Source organism: Thermobia domestica, chromosome 8 (genome assembly GCF_964235325.1).
Source record: "Thermobia domestica chromosome 8, izTheDome1.hap1.1, whole genome shotgun sequence".
Classification (NCBI taxonomy): domain Eukaryota; kingdom Metazoa; phylum Arthropoda; class Insecta; order Zygentoma; family Lepismatidae; genus Thermobia; species Thermobia domestica.
Genome location: NC_137461.1, coordinates 266,546,653 through 266,565,310, shown reverse-complemented (window position 1 = coordinate 266,565,310; position 18,658 = coordinate 266,546,653). Strand labels below are relative to the sequence as shown.

General features: G+C 34.2%; 1 protein-coding gene across 1 annotated transcript in view; it reads left to right on the top strand.

Moving 5' to 3' along the window:
* LOC145692013 (inter-alpha-trypsin inhibitor heavy chain H4-like) overlaps positions 1–18,658 on the top strand; it is a 226,891-nt gene that overhangs the window by 93,696 nt on the left and 114,537 nt on the right. The window contains exon 2 of the mRNA XM_081767311.1: positions 5,702–5,856. Within this exon, the coding sequence (XP_081623437.1) occupies positions 5,702–5,856 (155 nt within the window). The remainder of the gene's footprint in view (positions 1–5,701; positions 5,857–18,658) is intronic.

Sequence of the window (18,658 nt, the reverse complement as noted above, 5' to 3'; positions counted from 1 at the left end):
TACTGGGATTGCTTCGTTACTGTCGATAAGTCTGCGATATCTAGTACTTTGTGAAACTGAAAGAAATAAAACAATATTATTTATAACTAAAAATTCATGCAAAGTAGAATAAATTTTTAGAACCAGTACAGAGCTAGTTTACAACATACTGGATATTTAAAAAGACAAAACCTACAGGAATTTTATAAACAGCTAATTGGTAATACTACACAATATACGCAATTTAATCCTAACGAACTTACCTAGAAAATTTAATATTTACTTTTCTAATATACTTACCTGTGAATTCGTAGGAACACTTATTTTTTGGAGACAACTTTAACACGTATCTTCTGGAAATCTAGAATACTTATCTGAAATATTCTGGAACTGACTACATCTTCAGAAAACTAACCTAACCTAATAATATACTTTCTATTTTGAAATGTTATATATTAATACTTACCTGAGGTTAGCAAATATAAATTGTATCCATGATCGTATTTATATGTAGTGACATTCATTTATTGAGATATGAAAGTTCATTCGATGGCGTAAGTGTTATTGTAGTAACATTCGTGAAAATAACTATAGTTTGCATGTGTTTAAATATAAAATGGCATATCATTTTACAATAGAATTAGTGTGCTATATGCCAATTCTATCAGTTCTAAAATAATGACTTTATTAGTAAATTAATTATGCCATGTGTCTACTAAAAATTCCTACATGGCATTATAAATATTTTGTTTCGTGTACTCTTGCATGTTTTGTTAGGGATCGACCTAACCTAAGTTTCTCCTCGAGTCCGAAAGTCGAGATGGGGGATTTTGACTGGTCACTGGTTCAGTTCTTCGTGCTTTTGAGATATCTAAGAGATGGAGAACTGCACAAATGAATTTCAACGTTGTTGTACGCTGTTGATGTCAAAAATCTAATCTTATTTGTTGTTTTACTGCATTAAAATCAATTTGGGAAGAATTAAGTAAAATTTTATGGCATACAGATCAACGGGTGTTTTAAGAAGATAAGTTTCGTAATGTGGAGCATTACAGGAATATATTTTCTTTTGGCGACCCAGCCAGGATGGCGAAGATGTTGATTAGAATGACTTTATATACCAATTAAAATAGTATTCTAAAGAGTTTCCGTGCTACTTAAGTTTCTCTTCAGAATTATTATGCAATGAAAATCCAAATAATATAACATTCAGATCTTCTTTGCCAAATTCACAATTTATAAAATGGGATAAAATCTATCCACAATTTCACTATGCGTGATAAGGCAGACTAATGTTGTATGAGAGTGGAAATTGTCGATATTATAATAAAGTCATTATTAAAATTAAATTTACTATTTTATTCTGTTTACGATAGTGAGATGAAACGAAACGAAATAAATATGGAAAGAAGCTTCCCAAAATCTAAAATATAAATAAATAAATGGCGCACTGTGTTGAACAGAACCTTGCAGTGAATGTGAATTTACATGAGTTGCAATTTACTATTGTGCGACAAGCACGATGCAAATGTTATTGATAAGAGCGGTGATAAGGTTAAAGTGTGCGACAACTGTAATCACTGGTATCATTTCAAATGTTTCAATATGGACAAAACAAAATTCGAATTCCTAAGTAGACCAGAAGGCGAATAGATTTACGAATCTTGTAAGAAGGAAGTAGAGAATTCTGAAAGTTGTGGATTGAAGAAGAAATTCCTGTAGTAGATAGGAAATCGAATGTGACCCAGGAAAAAGAGAAACTGAAGGTACGAAAGGGATCTGTAACAAAAATTGAAGGAAGAAAGAGAAAGCGTAGAAATAACACTGAACATTCATCTAAACCTAATCTAGATATAAGATAAAAAGACAAAAAAGAAGAAAGAAAAGGAAAGTGTAAAAGAAGAGAAACGTATTGCTCTTAGACAAGAAAAATAACGTCGACGATTTTAATAAAAGTCTCCAGAAAGAAAATACGAATTATTTTGAAATGGTAAAGAAATAATTTCAGGAAATAAAGAATAAAAAGAATCTAATGAGAAACGCATCGAGAGAGTGGAACGAACACCCGATGAAATTTTGAAGAAATAACCTGCACACGAACATCTAAGCCGTCAATGTGCCACAGAATAACTCCACAGAAAAATTAAATACCAATACTGTAAAATTGAGGAAACTGTTGGAAGATCTTAATTGACGAATGAATAAGGTACAAAAGAACGTACGAGTGTTAAAGATGTCGGACTGAGTTAAAGACTCGTCTGACTCAAAGGATAAGGAAAGGAGAAGCGTGGAAGATATGTAGATAATACTTATTGTAAGTAAAGTACAACGATGTGTAGCAACACAGTAACAACCACTACTTTCAACTCGGTCGGTTATATAACTATGGTCGGTTATATAGCTGTAGACCGTAGTTGTTATACAAGCGTAAAATGAGAACTAAGTCAATTGTAATACCTAACAATTGGCGATTGGAAGTGCGGGTTGGTAGTTAAATCGTTAATTTAATACTGATAAAAGTGGAATGTAACACATTAATTTTATCGTGAAATGATACATTACTTTACACTTAAACACATGCAAACAAAAATTATTTTCACAAATATTACTACAATAACACTTACACCTTCGAGTGAACTTTCATAGGCCTATCTTCATAAATGAATGTCGCTATATACAAATTTAATCACGGATGAAAATTTTATTTGCTAACCTCAGGTAAGTTTTAGTATATAACTATTCAAAATAGAAATATTATTGGGTTAGGTTAGATTTCGGAAGATGTAGTCAGTGCTAGAGAATTTCATTTAAGTATTCTACCTGTATATTTCCAGAAGATAAGTGTTCAAGTTGTCTCAAAAAATAAGTGTTCCTTCGGATTCGCGGGTTAAGTATATTAGAAAAGTAAATATTTAATTTTCTAGATAAGTTTGTTAAGATCAAATTGTATATATTGTGCTGTATTTCCAACTAGCTGTTTAAGCAATTGCTTTAGGGATTTCCTTTCAAAATATCCAGTACGTTGTAAAGCTAGCTGTTTTCTGGTTCTTTAAATTTATTCTGTTTTGCATGCATTTTTAGTTATTATTAATATCATTTTATTTCTTTCAGGGTCATAGATGTAGGAAACGTAGCAGACCTATCGAAAGCAACGATGTGATGTCAGTGAGTATATTGTTAGAATTTTATCCCTATATTGAAAAATGGTTTGATTAATTGTAATTCCATATATTTAAATAAGATTGTTTACACTTTATTATTATTAATTTATTTTCTTCTTTACTGTTTTATTTTACTTTTACTATCTTTCATTACGTAGCTTCTTATAACAATTTTGTTTCTCATACATTAATTATTAAACTGCTTATCCTTCTCAGGAAATCTAAATCAACCTTTTAGTACTCGGAATTAGATCCTTCATAAACACATTATTACGACATTTTCCTGATTAAAAAAAAATATTTTGTAGCATAGCTCTACATGAAATACGATACAAGATAACGATATTATTATTGAAGTATCAAACCAATGTAATTATTCTTAGATTGACTGGTAATTTGAAAATACGCATATTCATTGTATGGTTGTTGTTATTAACGAAATCTGGTACCAAAATAATCTGTGAAATTGCAGTCTGTAGTTCATATTTATAAATACCAAAAATTAAGAGTTTTTATGCTAAAATTTCTTTCAGTTGAATTTCATCATTATTTTGATTATATCTTTAGGTGGAACAGGAACTTTCCGGAAGACAATCAGCTCCCCGAGCACTTACGTTTTAGCTCGTAGCCATTATATTATATTTTCCGCCATATAGTCTTTATATTTTCCACCTTATTAGAAAGAATAACTTAATTTACACAAAAAGTGCAACATTATCTGTTGGAACTTTCTTGCTCAGGAACGAATGTAAATTATTATTTCTTAGGTATATGATAAAATAACCAAATATCTTCAATATTCTCTTACACTACGTTTAATTTTCCGACTTTTCCTGAGGCTCAACTTTGTTTTTTTTTCTTTCTTATAAACACATATATTATTTAATTTAATACATTTCTTCTTCTTGTAACTTCTACTTGATTTTCCTGATGATCCAGGCCACAAAGCTCATAGTTCCCATCTTCTAAATATGTAACAGTAAACAGAATAAAAATTATAATTTTATTTCCTCCGATATAAAAATAAATAAAGATTATCTTAACGTGCTTATCTTGCTAGTTTTCTTCATTTGCCAACGATTTCAAATACCTCTTCAGGGAACTTAAATGCGGCATTCTGTTTTAGTAGTCAATATAAAGGTGCCGTTAATTCATGATGCTATACACTGGTTATAGATCCTATTAAACATCTCTAATGAATAGCATAAATTGAGCAACAGCAAAACCATTTTTCTGAAGCAACCATAATATTTGTGTATCTATGCCGTAATCAGTGGTAACCGGTGATGATTTCAGGCTTTGGCTCAGTGGAAAAATTCCTCGCAGAGGTTCGAATTTCTTCTGTCGGGACATATCTTTGATCTAGCTCAACGTGTATTACAGTATTTTTGTATTATCACCCCATCCCTTGTGTATTGAACATTTCTCAGGGGGAAACCTGAAATCATCACAAGTGGTAACGCAACCCATGAGTGAATTCAGGTCGGTAAGTGTTCAATTTCAACATGATATGCCACTGACACAGCATTTTCAGCCTTACTTTATGAGTAAGATCTTGCTAACAACTTGCCAACACTTATGTACCATGCTAAAATTATTTCATATGGGTAATGATCACATTTTTTATAATTCCTTTAAGTTTATTTACATTTAAGTTGGCGTGAAAGGTTGTCTACGTAGATCACCTGAAAAACTTCGTGAAGGTTAGCCTACCTTTCATCGAATTTGGACAAGTCCTAAGGTACCAACTGACTTGAACTTAAATTCAGCTTTAAGATTCAGAAGCGAGGACTGATCTTGAATAGAATATGTTAATCCATCCATGTTAATCCATCCATGTTAATTGGAATGCGTGACCGGAAGTTACCTCCAAATACCAACGTAAATTTCAAATGATCCTCGCAGTGGTGGGCAATTTAGGTTTGTCAGATATCATCAAACAAGACATGAATCAGGACTTTAATACCACAATATGTTCCAAGGAAACTTTAGGGAGCGGAAACCCCTTTCTAACATCAGAAACAATGACTAGGTCTACCGTAAACCACACTCATTATAAAACGTAATTTCAGTAAATATACAGTATAACGCACGCTGCAACATCAATAGCAGGCCTTCGACAACGATGTGCATTATGTACGTGCAGAATCAGGGTAGCACTGAAATGAGTTCTCCAAACCTTCCCCCCACTTTTGGAACACGTCACCCAGCACCATTTGTAACTGTTAATTCTCATGTGCTATGGAGAAAGAGTATTCCTAAAGCAAACGACGAGTTGACCAGAAGTGTTTTTTTAGGGAAATCACATTACATTAAAACTTTCCTCAAGAGCCGCCACTGGAGCTTATTTAGGTTGAGAAGTAACAGGTGATGGTCAGCTAAGTCCTATTTTACTTTTTAATACTATTATATCATATATAATTTTAAAATGTTATATCAGTTAAGTAAATATGAAACACGCTATGGATCTTTTTTTTTAATATACTTTCATTTATTTCTTTTAAAAATGTGTTAATCTCAGTAGATGAGTAGAATTACTATTCATTTCTTCTCTTTTCTAGCCAATCGTTAAGTCATGGACAGCAATAACGGATATCTACGTACGCTATGCATATACCTTTGTCAGCACCGTAGTTGAAAATCCACATAACAACTCGGTGCAAGAAGTATTTAATATTAAAGTACCTCCAGGAGCTTTTGTCTCAGGATTTCAACTGTAAGTATAAATAATAAAGACTAATTAATAATAATAATAATAATTATATATATATATATATATATATATATATATATATATATATATGAGGCCAATTCAGAAAGTAAATTTCCAAACGGTGAGAGAAGTTGGATAGTATCTCATGAAGAAGGAGCCTCCAAAGAGACTAACACAGTGATGCCAACCTAAAATATTTCAAAATCCCATCTCGTAAGGCAAAAGTTCCCATTTTGTACCAAAAATTCCCATATTGCACTAATTAAGAAATTTGCATTTAAAAACTCCAAATATAACACTCATCTTTCTTAATCTAAGTCTAAATGTTCCAAAAAGTTCCAATTCTTCCATAGTAATAACAGAATAAACAAAAATTGAGCAGTCAGGACTTCGAGGACGCGCTCGTTTGTGTAACATGAGAAATAGATGCGCTTGAACATAACATCACCTCCCTTGACCTATCATCCCCGATCTCTGTAATTGAGTTTTCAGCTCCTAAACAAATGCATTACCTTTGGATGTGTTCTCCTGGCGGCGAATTGCGACAGCATATGGTTGCAACAGCTAGCCAAAACTGTTGTGAAAATAGGACAATACAAGAAACAATCGCATTAATGTTTCCATAATTTCAGAAATGTGTTGTAGGCGAGGGGAAAATCCTATATATGTGGCCAACTTCATTAAAAAATATCTCTTTATCCTATTCTTGAAAATTAAGGCCCAAAATTCCCACGAAATGTGATTTTTCCCACGGGTTGGCATCACTGCACTAACATGACATGAAATAAACTCTCGTGGATAGTGAAAAGTATCAAGCGCTAGTAGCTTCAACTTTGTCCGGTAGATGTCAACCGTTGGATGATGTATGCTGCCATCTAACGGTGCGATGTGTAACTACTATCATATATTTTCAAAATAGAAAATGAAATATTTAAAGCTATCGTTACAAGTGCCGGATTTACGTATAAGATAAACAAGCTATAGCTTAGGGCCTCACTCTCTTGGATTAGAGGCCCTTAAAATGAATATATATATATATATATATAAATATATATATATATATATATATATATATATATATATATATATATATATATATATATATATATATATATATATATAAAAATTAAGAAAAACAATAAATAAATTAAAATCTACATATAGCAATAGTGCTTCGTGTTGTGTAGTCTCCTATGATGTAAGTAATAGGACCCCTTCTGCTAGCCTGTTTCTTGAAACATCACTAGTTTCGTCATTTCTGTGTATAGAGTGTATACGTTCATCTAGACACACAAAGGGTCCCATTATCTTCAATAGTTTAAAGCCCCACTAAACCTAAATGTGGCACTGATCGTTACCCGTTAAGGTGTTTACGGATTCACTTCATTTACAAGCTCGGCCGTGGTAATCGCTCAAGCTACCAAATTTGCGAAAAAAAAAAAAACACACCATTCAAATTTTCGTTTTTGTTCAAAGAGTTATCGTGTGAAATAATGGATGGCCCTTAAATCATCACTACTGTTAAAAGACTTTAATGATTTGTCTCCATTAACGAACTCACTCTACATAACCACCCTAGCTGTCTATTTGCGACAAAAGAACGAATTAAAATATTTAGTCCATTCAAGAGTTATCGTCTCGAATAACAGACAAACAGACGGGTGTAATACTGACATACTAATATTACAACATTTTCATTTGCTTGATCCTGTAAATATTTTATTGTAGCAGAATAAAACGCATTACCTGCACCATATTGGTAGCGAATGGGGGTATTTAATGTCATAATAAGTCATTTTTCTCGGTTTTCTCCAAAACTTCATATCACAATTGGGGCGACTTGTTTTGAAAATGGAGTTGTTTCCGGCTAAAACCCTGTAACTTCAAAAAATCGAAAAAAAATCGTAGAGATGGCATCGCGTACAGGATTAAACAAACCAATTTTGTCAAAAATAGTACAGGCTATCAAGTGAAAATCGCCACTTACTAATAATTAAATTAAAACTATACAATAGTTAGTACTACGTTAGTACTGGTTAGTACTGCAAGCCAGCGGCGTAGCGTAAGGGAACGCCGGTATGCCCGGCATCCCCTGTTAAGAGAAAGTACGTATTTCATTATATATTAAACGCAATATATATATGTTGTTTGCTTTTAGAATTATCACAATTATTTCCTTGTTTTAACAAGCGGAACCTACGCATGCGTGTCACTCAGATGCACATTTTTTGTATTTCCTCTCGTCGTATGCCATGTTCCTTGGGCATCCAGGTCGACTGCAAGCATCGGTGTTTTCGTCTTCTTTCTGTCGAATGCGCAGGCGCAACTACTTATTTTCCTCGGGCTATTGTGTTGTTAGCACCCACTAAGTTTTATCTTCTAGCGTCTATTCTCTTGAAAGTCTTATGTAGGAAGTTCTGCAATAAATCTCAGTAACAAAGTAGTAATCACTACACTATATGTGGCCATTAGTGCTTTTAAGTTTTGCAGAAATTTTACAAAATGAAATATTCCATGTGTGTAAAGGTAGCCCCATCCACATCTCAAATGCTACTAAATATTTTCACATGATTAGTGCTACGATAGTGCACTATACACTGAAGTTAGTGCTATAATAATTTAGAAGTTATTAGAGAATAACTCGATTGGAACTAAATTTAAATTTATCAAAATTTACAATGATTACCCTACAAAGGTAGGATAAACGTCAGGGTTTAATGCGTCAATAGTGCTTCCCGAAACATCAAGCACTAAGTTAGTGCTATGATAGTTTAGGAATTATATGTGAATAACTCACTCGAGGTTAAATTTAAATTCGTCGAATTTTACAATAATTGTCCAACAAATGTAGAACGAACGCTAAAAATTAGTGCATTGTTGGTGCTTTATAAAACACAAAGCATTAACGCTACTGCTATCATAGTTTAGGAATGATTAATGATTAACTCGGGAATGACTGAATTTGAACTTATCGAATTTTACATTAAATTTCCACAAATATACGAGAATGACTGAAGGTTAGTGCACCGATACTGCTCCAAAACATACTACGCACTAACGTTAGTGTTATGGTAGTTTAGGAGTTATTAATGAACAGGGCCCGGATCTTGTTGACAAGTCAACTTTTTCCTGTTACGCATATGACAAGGCAAGTTCAAATAAAAACGTTATCCACCAACTCTAGGTTCTAAAAATATAGTTTTTTAGGGTCAACTTTCGGTCACTTTTTGCTGTTTTGAAATAACTTTTAGGTCACTTATGGTCTTTTTATTCTTTTTTCCTACATAAGGAAATCTTTTAATGAACATGATTTACGGATGTGGAAAAGACGAAGTTGATTAATCTCTTTTCTTACTTCCTGACTATTGGATTGGAAAAACTGCATTCTTAACAAGCTAATGAAAACTAAACTGTAGCTGGTTAACGAAAGGTGGGGGTTGGTAGGTGGCCAAACAGATAGTTTAGGGTTATTGACCACAAAGAATGTGATAACGTGAATAACTAAAAATGCATTAGAAGGCGTACAAGGGTTTTAAACAGGTTTTTTATCTATTATTTTCATGTAGTCTAAACTTGCTAAGTTTTATTGTTTAAGAGTGCTTCCTAGTTTCAACTCGGAAGTGAACTGACGCTTTCAATACTTACAATGCCGTACAATGGACTGATCAATGGACATAAATGATCAATGGACTGCAACTAACAGAAACAAAACTTTTTGAATGTGAGTGAGAAATGTTAATTAAAAATCCAATGGATATTAAAAAAATGTCAATGTTCAATGAAATAAAAGTTTGAGAAAACGTAAGTTTTAAGGTCAATTTTTGTGATTTTTAGGGTTTATTTTACAGGAATTTTAGTGTAATTTTATACATCACTTTTTAAAAATTTTTAGGTCAACAAGATCCGGGCCCTGTTAATGAATAATTTGAGTGGGGCTAACTTTAGCTTTAACCACAGCTTAAAGATTACCTACATATATTTTATGTTACTTTTCCTCTGTTAGAAGTGTCACAGATTAATAGGTATCAGAATGGTACTTTGGAGTCTGAACGCACAGAACTGAAACAAATTGGAATGCGTACGAAAAATTCGAGTAGAATATTGCCCTGGGATACTAACGCTGCTTTGAAATCGAAACGGCCAGCACGTTGTTTGTGTACTTTTTCCTTGCACTTCCGTCATCCATACGCTTTGGCAGTCAATTCGCTATTGGAAGCTGAAATGAAAGCTAACTTATATAATTGTCGCTATTATTTTGTATTATTTCTACATATAATAACTTAATGTATTATTGATAGAATCTGGAAATTCCATTGTTAACTTATAAGTACATTCTATTTGGTTCCCTATTACCTTAAAATCTTAGCGTTGTTTCATGCATCTATTATAAAAGTAAATTGAGAATTAAGTTATGAATGGATAATTCCAATCCCGATTTAGAGTTCTGGAATAAATCCTGTTCATATTTCGGAGTACCACTGTTATTCTAAAAATAGAAAACTCGAATGAATATCTAATTGTACGAAAATAAGAACCTGGAACTGTCATAACCTTGGAAAGTATCTGTGAATATCTGTAAATGTGAATTGTAGCATACAAAATTTAACTACACCATAAATTAAATAGTATATATTTAGAAAATTTAAGGTTCAAAAATTTATTTTATCTTTATTTAAGTGCTACGTTGAGAATTACCGTATTATATTGTTTTCAGTTTGGTCCTAACTTCTATGTCGTCTATTCTGACATCTTGTGTTTACTTTTGGCGAATTAGTGTTGCGCAATTATTTTGTAGAACCAAGTACTTGAGCGGAAGCGAAGCATTCCTCTGTTTTCTTTTACCAGGAAAGTAAAATAAACAAATGTATTTTTATTCCTCCGCTGTTCAAACACCTGGTTGGTTAGTGATACATCACTCTAATACTTTCAGAGGGAGGTCCCAAAGATACAATACTTTTTGAGGAGACTGGGCCATTTAGACAAGGCGAGGCAGAATATTGGCAGCAAATCTTTTTAATTGCGTAATTACGTAATTGATATCTTGTTATTACTGTCTTCCATTGCAATGCTCTATTTTCATATGGTTGTTTTATACTAAAACTGTACTTACGAGCTATTTTGCATAACAGTGTGTCAATAAAATTAGGAGCAAATCGGTGTGTGCGAGTGTGGGTGTATGTGTTTCTCTTAGTTACATGTTGGTTTCTTTACGCCCGATCAGAACTAAGGGGAATATAGCATACAGTATTAACACTGGCCATAATGTATAATACAAAATAAAGTAGCAAATTTACCACATAATAGCATGATGTATGTATAGATGGAAATATTTTAGGCCTATGTTTAGCAGAAGGGGTCCAACTCTTTTCTCTCAAAAATTTTACAATTTTGGCAATTTCTGTTCACATTCGGTTAGTTTAAAGTAGGTTGTGTTAATTTAGACTAGCTTAGGTTAGTTTAGTATAGTTTAGGTTAGGTTAGTGCATGTTAAATTAGTGTAGGTGTCCCGCATAATTTCCCAAAAAAATGATAGAATTTCGCTTATTTCTATAATATTAGGTAAGTTTAGGTTAGTTCAGATTAGCTTAGGTTAGTTTATGTTAGGTTAGGTTAGATTTGGTTACGTTATGTTAGTCTAAGTACTTGCATCATTCATTTCTTCTGTAAATTTTGTGTTTTTTACGTGCTTCTGGACCACTTGTACTAAACATACTTCATATTTTATACAAGGGATGCTCATTTAATTCATGTACTGATGCTACAAAAACACAGGGATGAACTGGGCTATTCGTTCAGTGCGAAGTACTTTTCTGCTGTATTTACATGTCGCTTAAACGCTTGTTCTGGAACCCTGGAATGCTGAAACGTTTGTCCTAAAACACTTGTAGAATGCGCCAGAGTCCCCACGTCATGTTATTCTGTTTAGTACCAAATCCTTTCCATTTTAAACTGGATTTCAGAGGGGGGAAATAAGAAAACGTCACAGTTGATGCAAATAGAGGGAAGTACGAGGACGTTGATTGTAGCCAAGAAGTCAGACATCATAGCGAAGTGTGATGCCAAACATTGTTGTGATGCAAACGCCACTGTTCAGTAGCCCACTTATGCGGTTACGACTAAAGAAACTGGCGGCGTATCCGTTGCATTGTAGCTATATAGCCCGCTGTTTTATTGCCTATTTGGCTCCGTGAAATAAATAGTTATGTACGATTTCGAACGTGCCAGAAAGTATAATCAGTAGCACTTTTATCTGGGATCGAACATGTTTGGCCGTTTCTGGGTCTTCGAAATCAAGATGACTTCCATTGGAGCTTTATCCTGGTTTCGGCGTCGTACTCGAATATCCATGAGTCATGTGATGATGCTAACAAGAAGGCACTAATTATTAGTGGCTATTTTCTCCAGTTTCCTTCTGTTCATATCACAATTATCCTTATGGTTCTGTATGATAATCCTCGCCATGAATTTCGCCGACAAACGCCTACTGCTAGATCTTCGAGAAAGATTTGATAATATGAGCCTATTAAAATGTTTAACTTCCTACCAGCATCGCGAACAGCCAATCAACTATCGGATTTCACAAGTGTATTGATCTGGGGAATTGTCTCCCCAGACTAACGGCTAGCAAGCCAGAGAGGATCATCTTCCATTCTTCAATCATGGAAACGTGTGAAATACAGAAAGGTCAGTGCACCACACATTGATGCAGAAAGGTCGATGCGGCACACGTCGAATGCCAGAGAGAAAGACAAGCAAAACCAAATGTTTAGGCTGGGGCGTTGATCATATATACTATGCTACAAACAGGCAAGTTAGAAAAATCTTAAAGAGAAACTGAAATATTCCAGACTTGGTAGGAAACTATAAAGTAGGGTTGGAAGATAATATTGAATTGAGAAGCTAACGGGATAAGTAAGTCAAAGAAATAATGGAAGTGACTGGAAATTTTTGTAATCCACGTGTGGGAAAGCTGGAGAGAATTAGACTGGATGAAACGAAAAATGAATTAGAAGGTATTAGAAATATAAGGGGCAAAAGAAAAAACATCATTTGTAATTAAAAAGAAGAAGAAAACCTGGTTGAGACATTAGTTGAAAAATCTGTATCAACAGAGATGTGACAGCAAGGACGGTGGAAGGACCAACTGAGAGGCGGAGAAAGATGCTACATTTGATAGACAGACATGAAAGAATTCTAACACGAAGGTTAAGAAATAGCTGAAGACCTTTGTGAATGGAAGTGTCTCAGTTTGTGCCACGTCATCTGGCAGAAAACTCATAATGATGTACCAGGAATACTGTAGAAGTCTGCCAAGTAGCTATTTCTTCTTTTACAAGATTGACAACTGTAGCACTCCTTGAAGCTGTTACTCAAAACTGACGGTTACTATTAAAAATAAATAAAATAAGATAAATAATCCGACTTTGAAGATACGGTATTGCAGTGCGCTTATTGAAAAGATGCGTCAAGGAGTATTTCCAATTACTAATTTCCTAACAAAAGATAATTCAAGCAGAACTATTCTAAAATCTAGTAGACGATCCCTATCGAAGTAATTGGAACAAAGTACTTCGATAAATTCAAAGAGTATATTATATAATTTGTTATTTATATAATAACTCAACTTTAAACAATTTAATGCTGATAATAATAATTATAAAAAATTAAACAAAAATAAAAATATTTAAAGCTTTTATAATAGCAAAACATCAAACAGAATGAAATTTATTTTGATTAACTACACAATTGAATTTGTTTAGACAGAACGCGTCTTATCAGATTCAATTAAGGTGGATCACCACCCGGAAGTCAGTACGTATTTTAGCTCGTTCTTTTAACTACTGCGCAATGAAACGTTACATATTATAAATATTGTACTATAAGATAAAGGTATATTTCAGCTACAACACAAGACACTGATTCATTTGGTTGTGTCTCCTGATATCGAAAAGGGTAACAAATAATAGAAAATATTTGATTCGTTTTACAATGAGCACACAAGATGGCACTTACTGTTAGAACTTACTAGAACTGCTCAGTTTTCCAAAATGTTTATTTGTATGTGTAAAGTATTTTAAAGTAACAATCTTATTACGAAATAGATAATTTGTTTGAACGTTTTTCATGTTATGCTTCAAATTTTATTTGAATATTAATTTACATTTAAGGAAATAGATTTTTAGAAGAAATTTGCGCAGAACGCCATAATGCGTTGTTGTCAAATTTGTACGTTTACTGTGGTAGTGACAATAAGAAAATTCTTGGATTCTAGCGTTGTAGTTCGAGAAGCGGGACTTACCTTTGAATTGCGGTAAGGATCGAAAACTAATTTCACCAGTAAGTATCCAAGCAGAATTCCATGATTACTTTCTTTATTATCTGGCATCAGTAAACACTCGACATTATCTGGCAACACAGCTCTATTCAAGCAACGTTTAGCATAGCACCGAGAACACCTAGTGATCCACCTTAAATTCAGACAATTCAAAATTAAATTGAATTTAATTTAACTTGGAGTACTGACCTCTATGCTTCAACAAAGCAATAGCGTAAGAAATTTTGCCCGTTAAATTGTACCTTAACCCGATTCAATTATCAAGTCTTTTCCGGCAATTACTTCGAAGCCAAACTCAATTACTTTTAAACAAGCCAGGCAATCAAACAGCCTCTAAACACCCTATCCAATCCTATTGAAAATTTATATATAATTAAGAAATTAATTTAGCTAATAGAAAGCCCAAAGTTAATTTGTTGTTATCTATTCCATTAACAGGAACTATCGAACAATCAAAAACCTATTTCAATGGGACTAATAGCAAAGCCTATGGACACCTTTTAGTTTTTATCAAAACGATTTAGAAAAAGAATCCAAAAACAACCCATTAAGAAAAATAAATTACAATTTACTTACCAAATATTACAGCTGGGCTCAAGGATCCGCTACTACTGTCCTAGACACTTCTCAGTACTACCCAAATGGCTTCAAAAGACGTCGGCCGAACCAGGAGAAACTCAAAGTAAAATGATCCACAAAAAGCCAAGCGGCGTATCGTATACTTGCGGTACTATCACCACAGAACGAACTAAGAAAGTCCTAAATATGGAAATGGAACATTAGTACATATGTGATGTTTCATGTGGGCAGTTTGATTAACGCACATACACCCATCACAAAACAACATGAGAAAAATAAATATAGCTAATTGTTCGTTTTCTGTGTTTCTCGAATTGCAACATTACAAAGCATTACAAGTACTTTTCTATTATAATTGTGCGTAAACCCCGGAAACACATACCAGTGGCATTTAAAGTCATTTGACGTACTCTCCCAAATAATTCACTAGATGGCAGGATCATGACAGTAAAGCTACGGAGCTCCAAATGAAACTACAAAACTAAAACGCCAGTCGATTGAATGGTGTCATGCAGACTCGACACGCGTGTAGAAAATTCGTCATCGTAGCATAAGTTAATGGTTATCTTAGCGATGACAAGTTTTTTTTTTTTTGGGGGGGGGTCATTTCATCCCACATGACCAAACTGTGAACGCACTGTACTATTTCCGCACTTTCCTGCAACAACGCTTTCGTCGGGCTAACTAAGCACTCTAGAAGACCCTATGAATGTCTACACGAAGCACTCATTCTTGATGACAAGGCGACAGTTTATACTGCAGCTTGTGAGTAGTACAATCTTCTCCCTCGTTTGGGATGAGAAACACTCGAGTATTTACAGTCGTCAGCAGCGTTGCCAGATCTAGCATAATGATGCTAGATCTAGCATAATTTGCATGTCTTTAGCATCTAGCACCTTGCTTTTAGCATCCTGCCCAAATCTAGTATAATTTCAGCAAGTTTATCAAAAAGCCGCAAAACCTGGAGATGAGAAAGAAGTTGATCGTGGGAAGAAAAAGAACGGCAGAAATGTATCCTCTCCCATTGATTCATACAGTCGGTAAACCATAAAGGCAGTGTCATTTTCTGAAGTAAGTTAGAAACGGCTTCGGGCTTTTTTTTTTTTTTTTTTTTTGTGGTTTCACCCAGGGCTTTCTAATTCTTTAACTGCGTGGCACGGGCGGAGCTATGGGGGCCATTCTCCCCCAACTTTTTGACAACTTCACCATCTTTATTAATGACTTCATGACCATCTTTATTCCTGAAATGGAAGGTCCGAGACCGACCAAAAATCTGCTCCCCAGCAGACAATTCCCAACTCCGCTTATGCTGCGAGATAATTTTCTTTCAAAATATGTAAACAAGCACTTTGTATTCATTTATACGATGTATACGCCACTGAGTCTGGCAACAACTACACTAGTTTAGTTGAGTTAAAGCTTTGGTGCGTGAAGTATTGAGTTCTATTCACGCATTCTTGCGCTCTGCGTATTTTAAGTTACGTTATCGTATCTCAACTTCGTTTTTCTTCTTTTAATACTCCTGAATTAGTAATTATGAGGATCTAGCATAATTTGACCAAATCTAGCATAATTTCGATCAGGTTTTGGAATAATTCCGAGCTGTGAGTCTGGCAACGCTGTCGTCAGATTTATCACCTTACAAACTTGATTTCATACCAAAACTGAAGGAACTATTGCATGTAACACGCTTTTGAACAGATAAAGATATTGCCATTAGAGTGAGAAGTGAAATGAGAAGATTCACTCATGGTAAGGCCATGGGTACTCTGAGCCTTCCACATGGTTAGCGATAAATGGTGGATTCTTTGATATACTACTTCGAAGGACTTTAGATGTCACTGGCATGTGTTTCTGGACTTTATGGACACTTGTAACTTAATTGTACTTGTAATGACTTGTAATGTTGTAACTCGAGGTAGAACATAAATAAAACGAACTATTCGTTGTGTTGTAGAACCTCTGTAAGCCGTCACATTTGGGACTAGGGATATAGTCAGAACGCAAGAGAAAGGTTGGATTATCAGGAAGTACAGAAAAAATACGAATTTACAGTAAAATGAACAATTACTGAACTCAAAACTGACTGTATTGTTTTCTACAGTAAAAACAAACAAACAGTAAACACTAAAAACTGCACAGTATAGTACAGAAAACATGCACAACTAAAGAAACGATATAAGAGATGACCTTGCACTAAAGCGGATATAGGGTAACAGCAAGTAAACAACAATGCCGCGACGGCAGTAAATGACAATGGGTCTCGTGAGTTACCGACGAGTCGGGACAAGTTCGGTTTCGGCCGGTTCTGAGTGTCGAACCAGCCGAGAGCATGCGAGAGAGGTTCCACTGTACTATTTTTTTATCTGGTGGGGATATATATGTTCTTGCAAGTGCCTGTACATGTAAGTTAACATGTGAATTAACTTTATATTTGCAAATTTTGGAATTTCTTACTTTATTCCCGTTTTCATAAAAATAAAAATAAAAATATTGCTATGACGTGCGGTAACCATAGTACCTCATTATGAATTTTCTGCCATTAATGCAGAGCACCTTTATAAGAGTTTCAGGTGTTTTATTATTGAATTAGTATAGAATTGATTATAAGGGATGGATCTCACTCTACTCAGGTAAGGAAATTCCTCCTCCTCCTCTCTAAATGGCGACCTTCGTTCGTTTTTTTAAAAGAATGTATGTCTATCATTATAACTGCACAACCACGCAGACAGTGGCGGATCTAGAATGTAAAAACCGGGGGACTGCCAGACCCCAGACTAGAGATAAGTTTTTTTTTTTTTTTTTTTTTTACATTCGCTCGGTCGCGTTACTCTTAGTCGGTTACCTAGAGCATTCGAAAACCGACGAGTTATCATCATTGCGAATGATTTCTATAGCAGTTTTTTTTCTTTATTTCCATAAGTAAAAAAAGAAAAAATAGGGAAATTTGGGAGGGAAAGGATAGGGAAGGAAAAGAGACCAAAAAAGGGAAAATTTACAAAAACGAAACAAAGCAAAAAAAAAAAAAACTAAAAATTTAACAAAAGAGTTTGAATCTAGATTGCTTGTTTATTTTCTATTTCTGTATGTGTGTTTGGTATCTGTGTTCTCTGCGTATTTATGTTTTTATGTTTTTACCTTTTGGCTTCTTCTTCTTTTTACCTAAGGCTTCTTCTTGTTTCTTGCACGTTTTCCCTGTGTGTTTAGGTTTTTTCACCCATATGTTTTATATACATATATATACACATATATGTAACTTATACAGTGGCGTATTTACGATTTTGTTTCCGGAGGGGCTTTGCTAACTTTCCGGGGGGCTTTGCCTGGAAATGTGAAAATTCTGCAAGATATTTCATTTACTTTACTATACTAAGTAAGATTTCGGGGGGGGGGCTTAAGCCCGGAAGCCACCCCTCTAAATACGCCACAGGATGCATATATATACACACATATATACAGATTTTTAAATATATTTCTTTGGTATTCGCCTACTTCTTTCACTGCACTAATGGTTTTCACCTGTGTTTCCACACAAAGGATATCACGAGTTTACTATAAAGTTTTAAAAATATATAAATACTAGCTTAAATTATTTTCGTCAGTCTGAAAACTGGGGCGGTCTAGGCCCCGGGCTAGATTCGCAACTGCACGCAGATTTATCTGTGTTTAGTTTAAAGTATTCACTGCTGAGAAAATAATACGTCTTTTTGAAATGAAGTTTAAAGAACGAGTCTTGATTTTGCGTTATTTGTAGAAGAAAACATGCAAGAAACAATTTTGCTGATTCTCATCGTTCATTGTATTACAGTGTGTATGCTAAGGTAAACCATCTTGTAACAGATGGTAATATGTCTCTCCTTCCTGAAAGGACGCTCAGGAACCGTTTTCTAA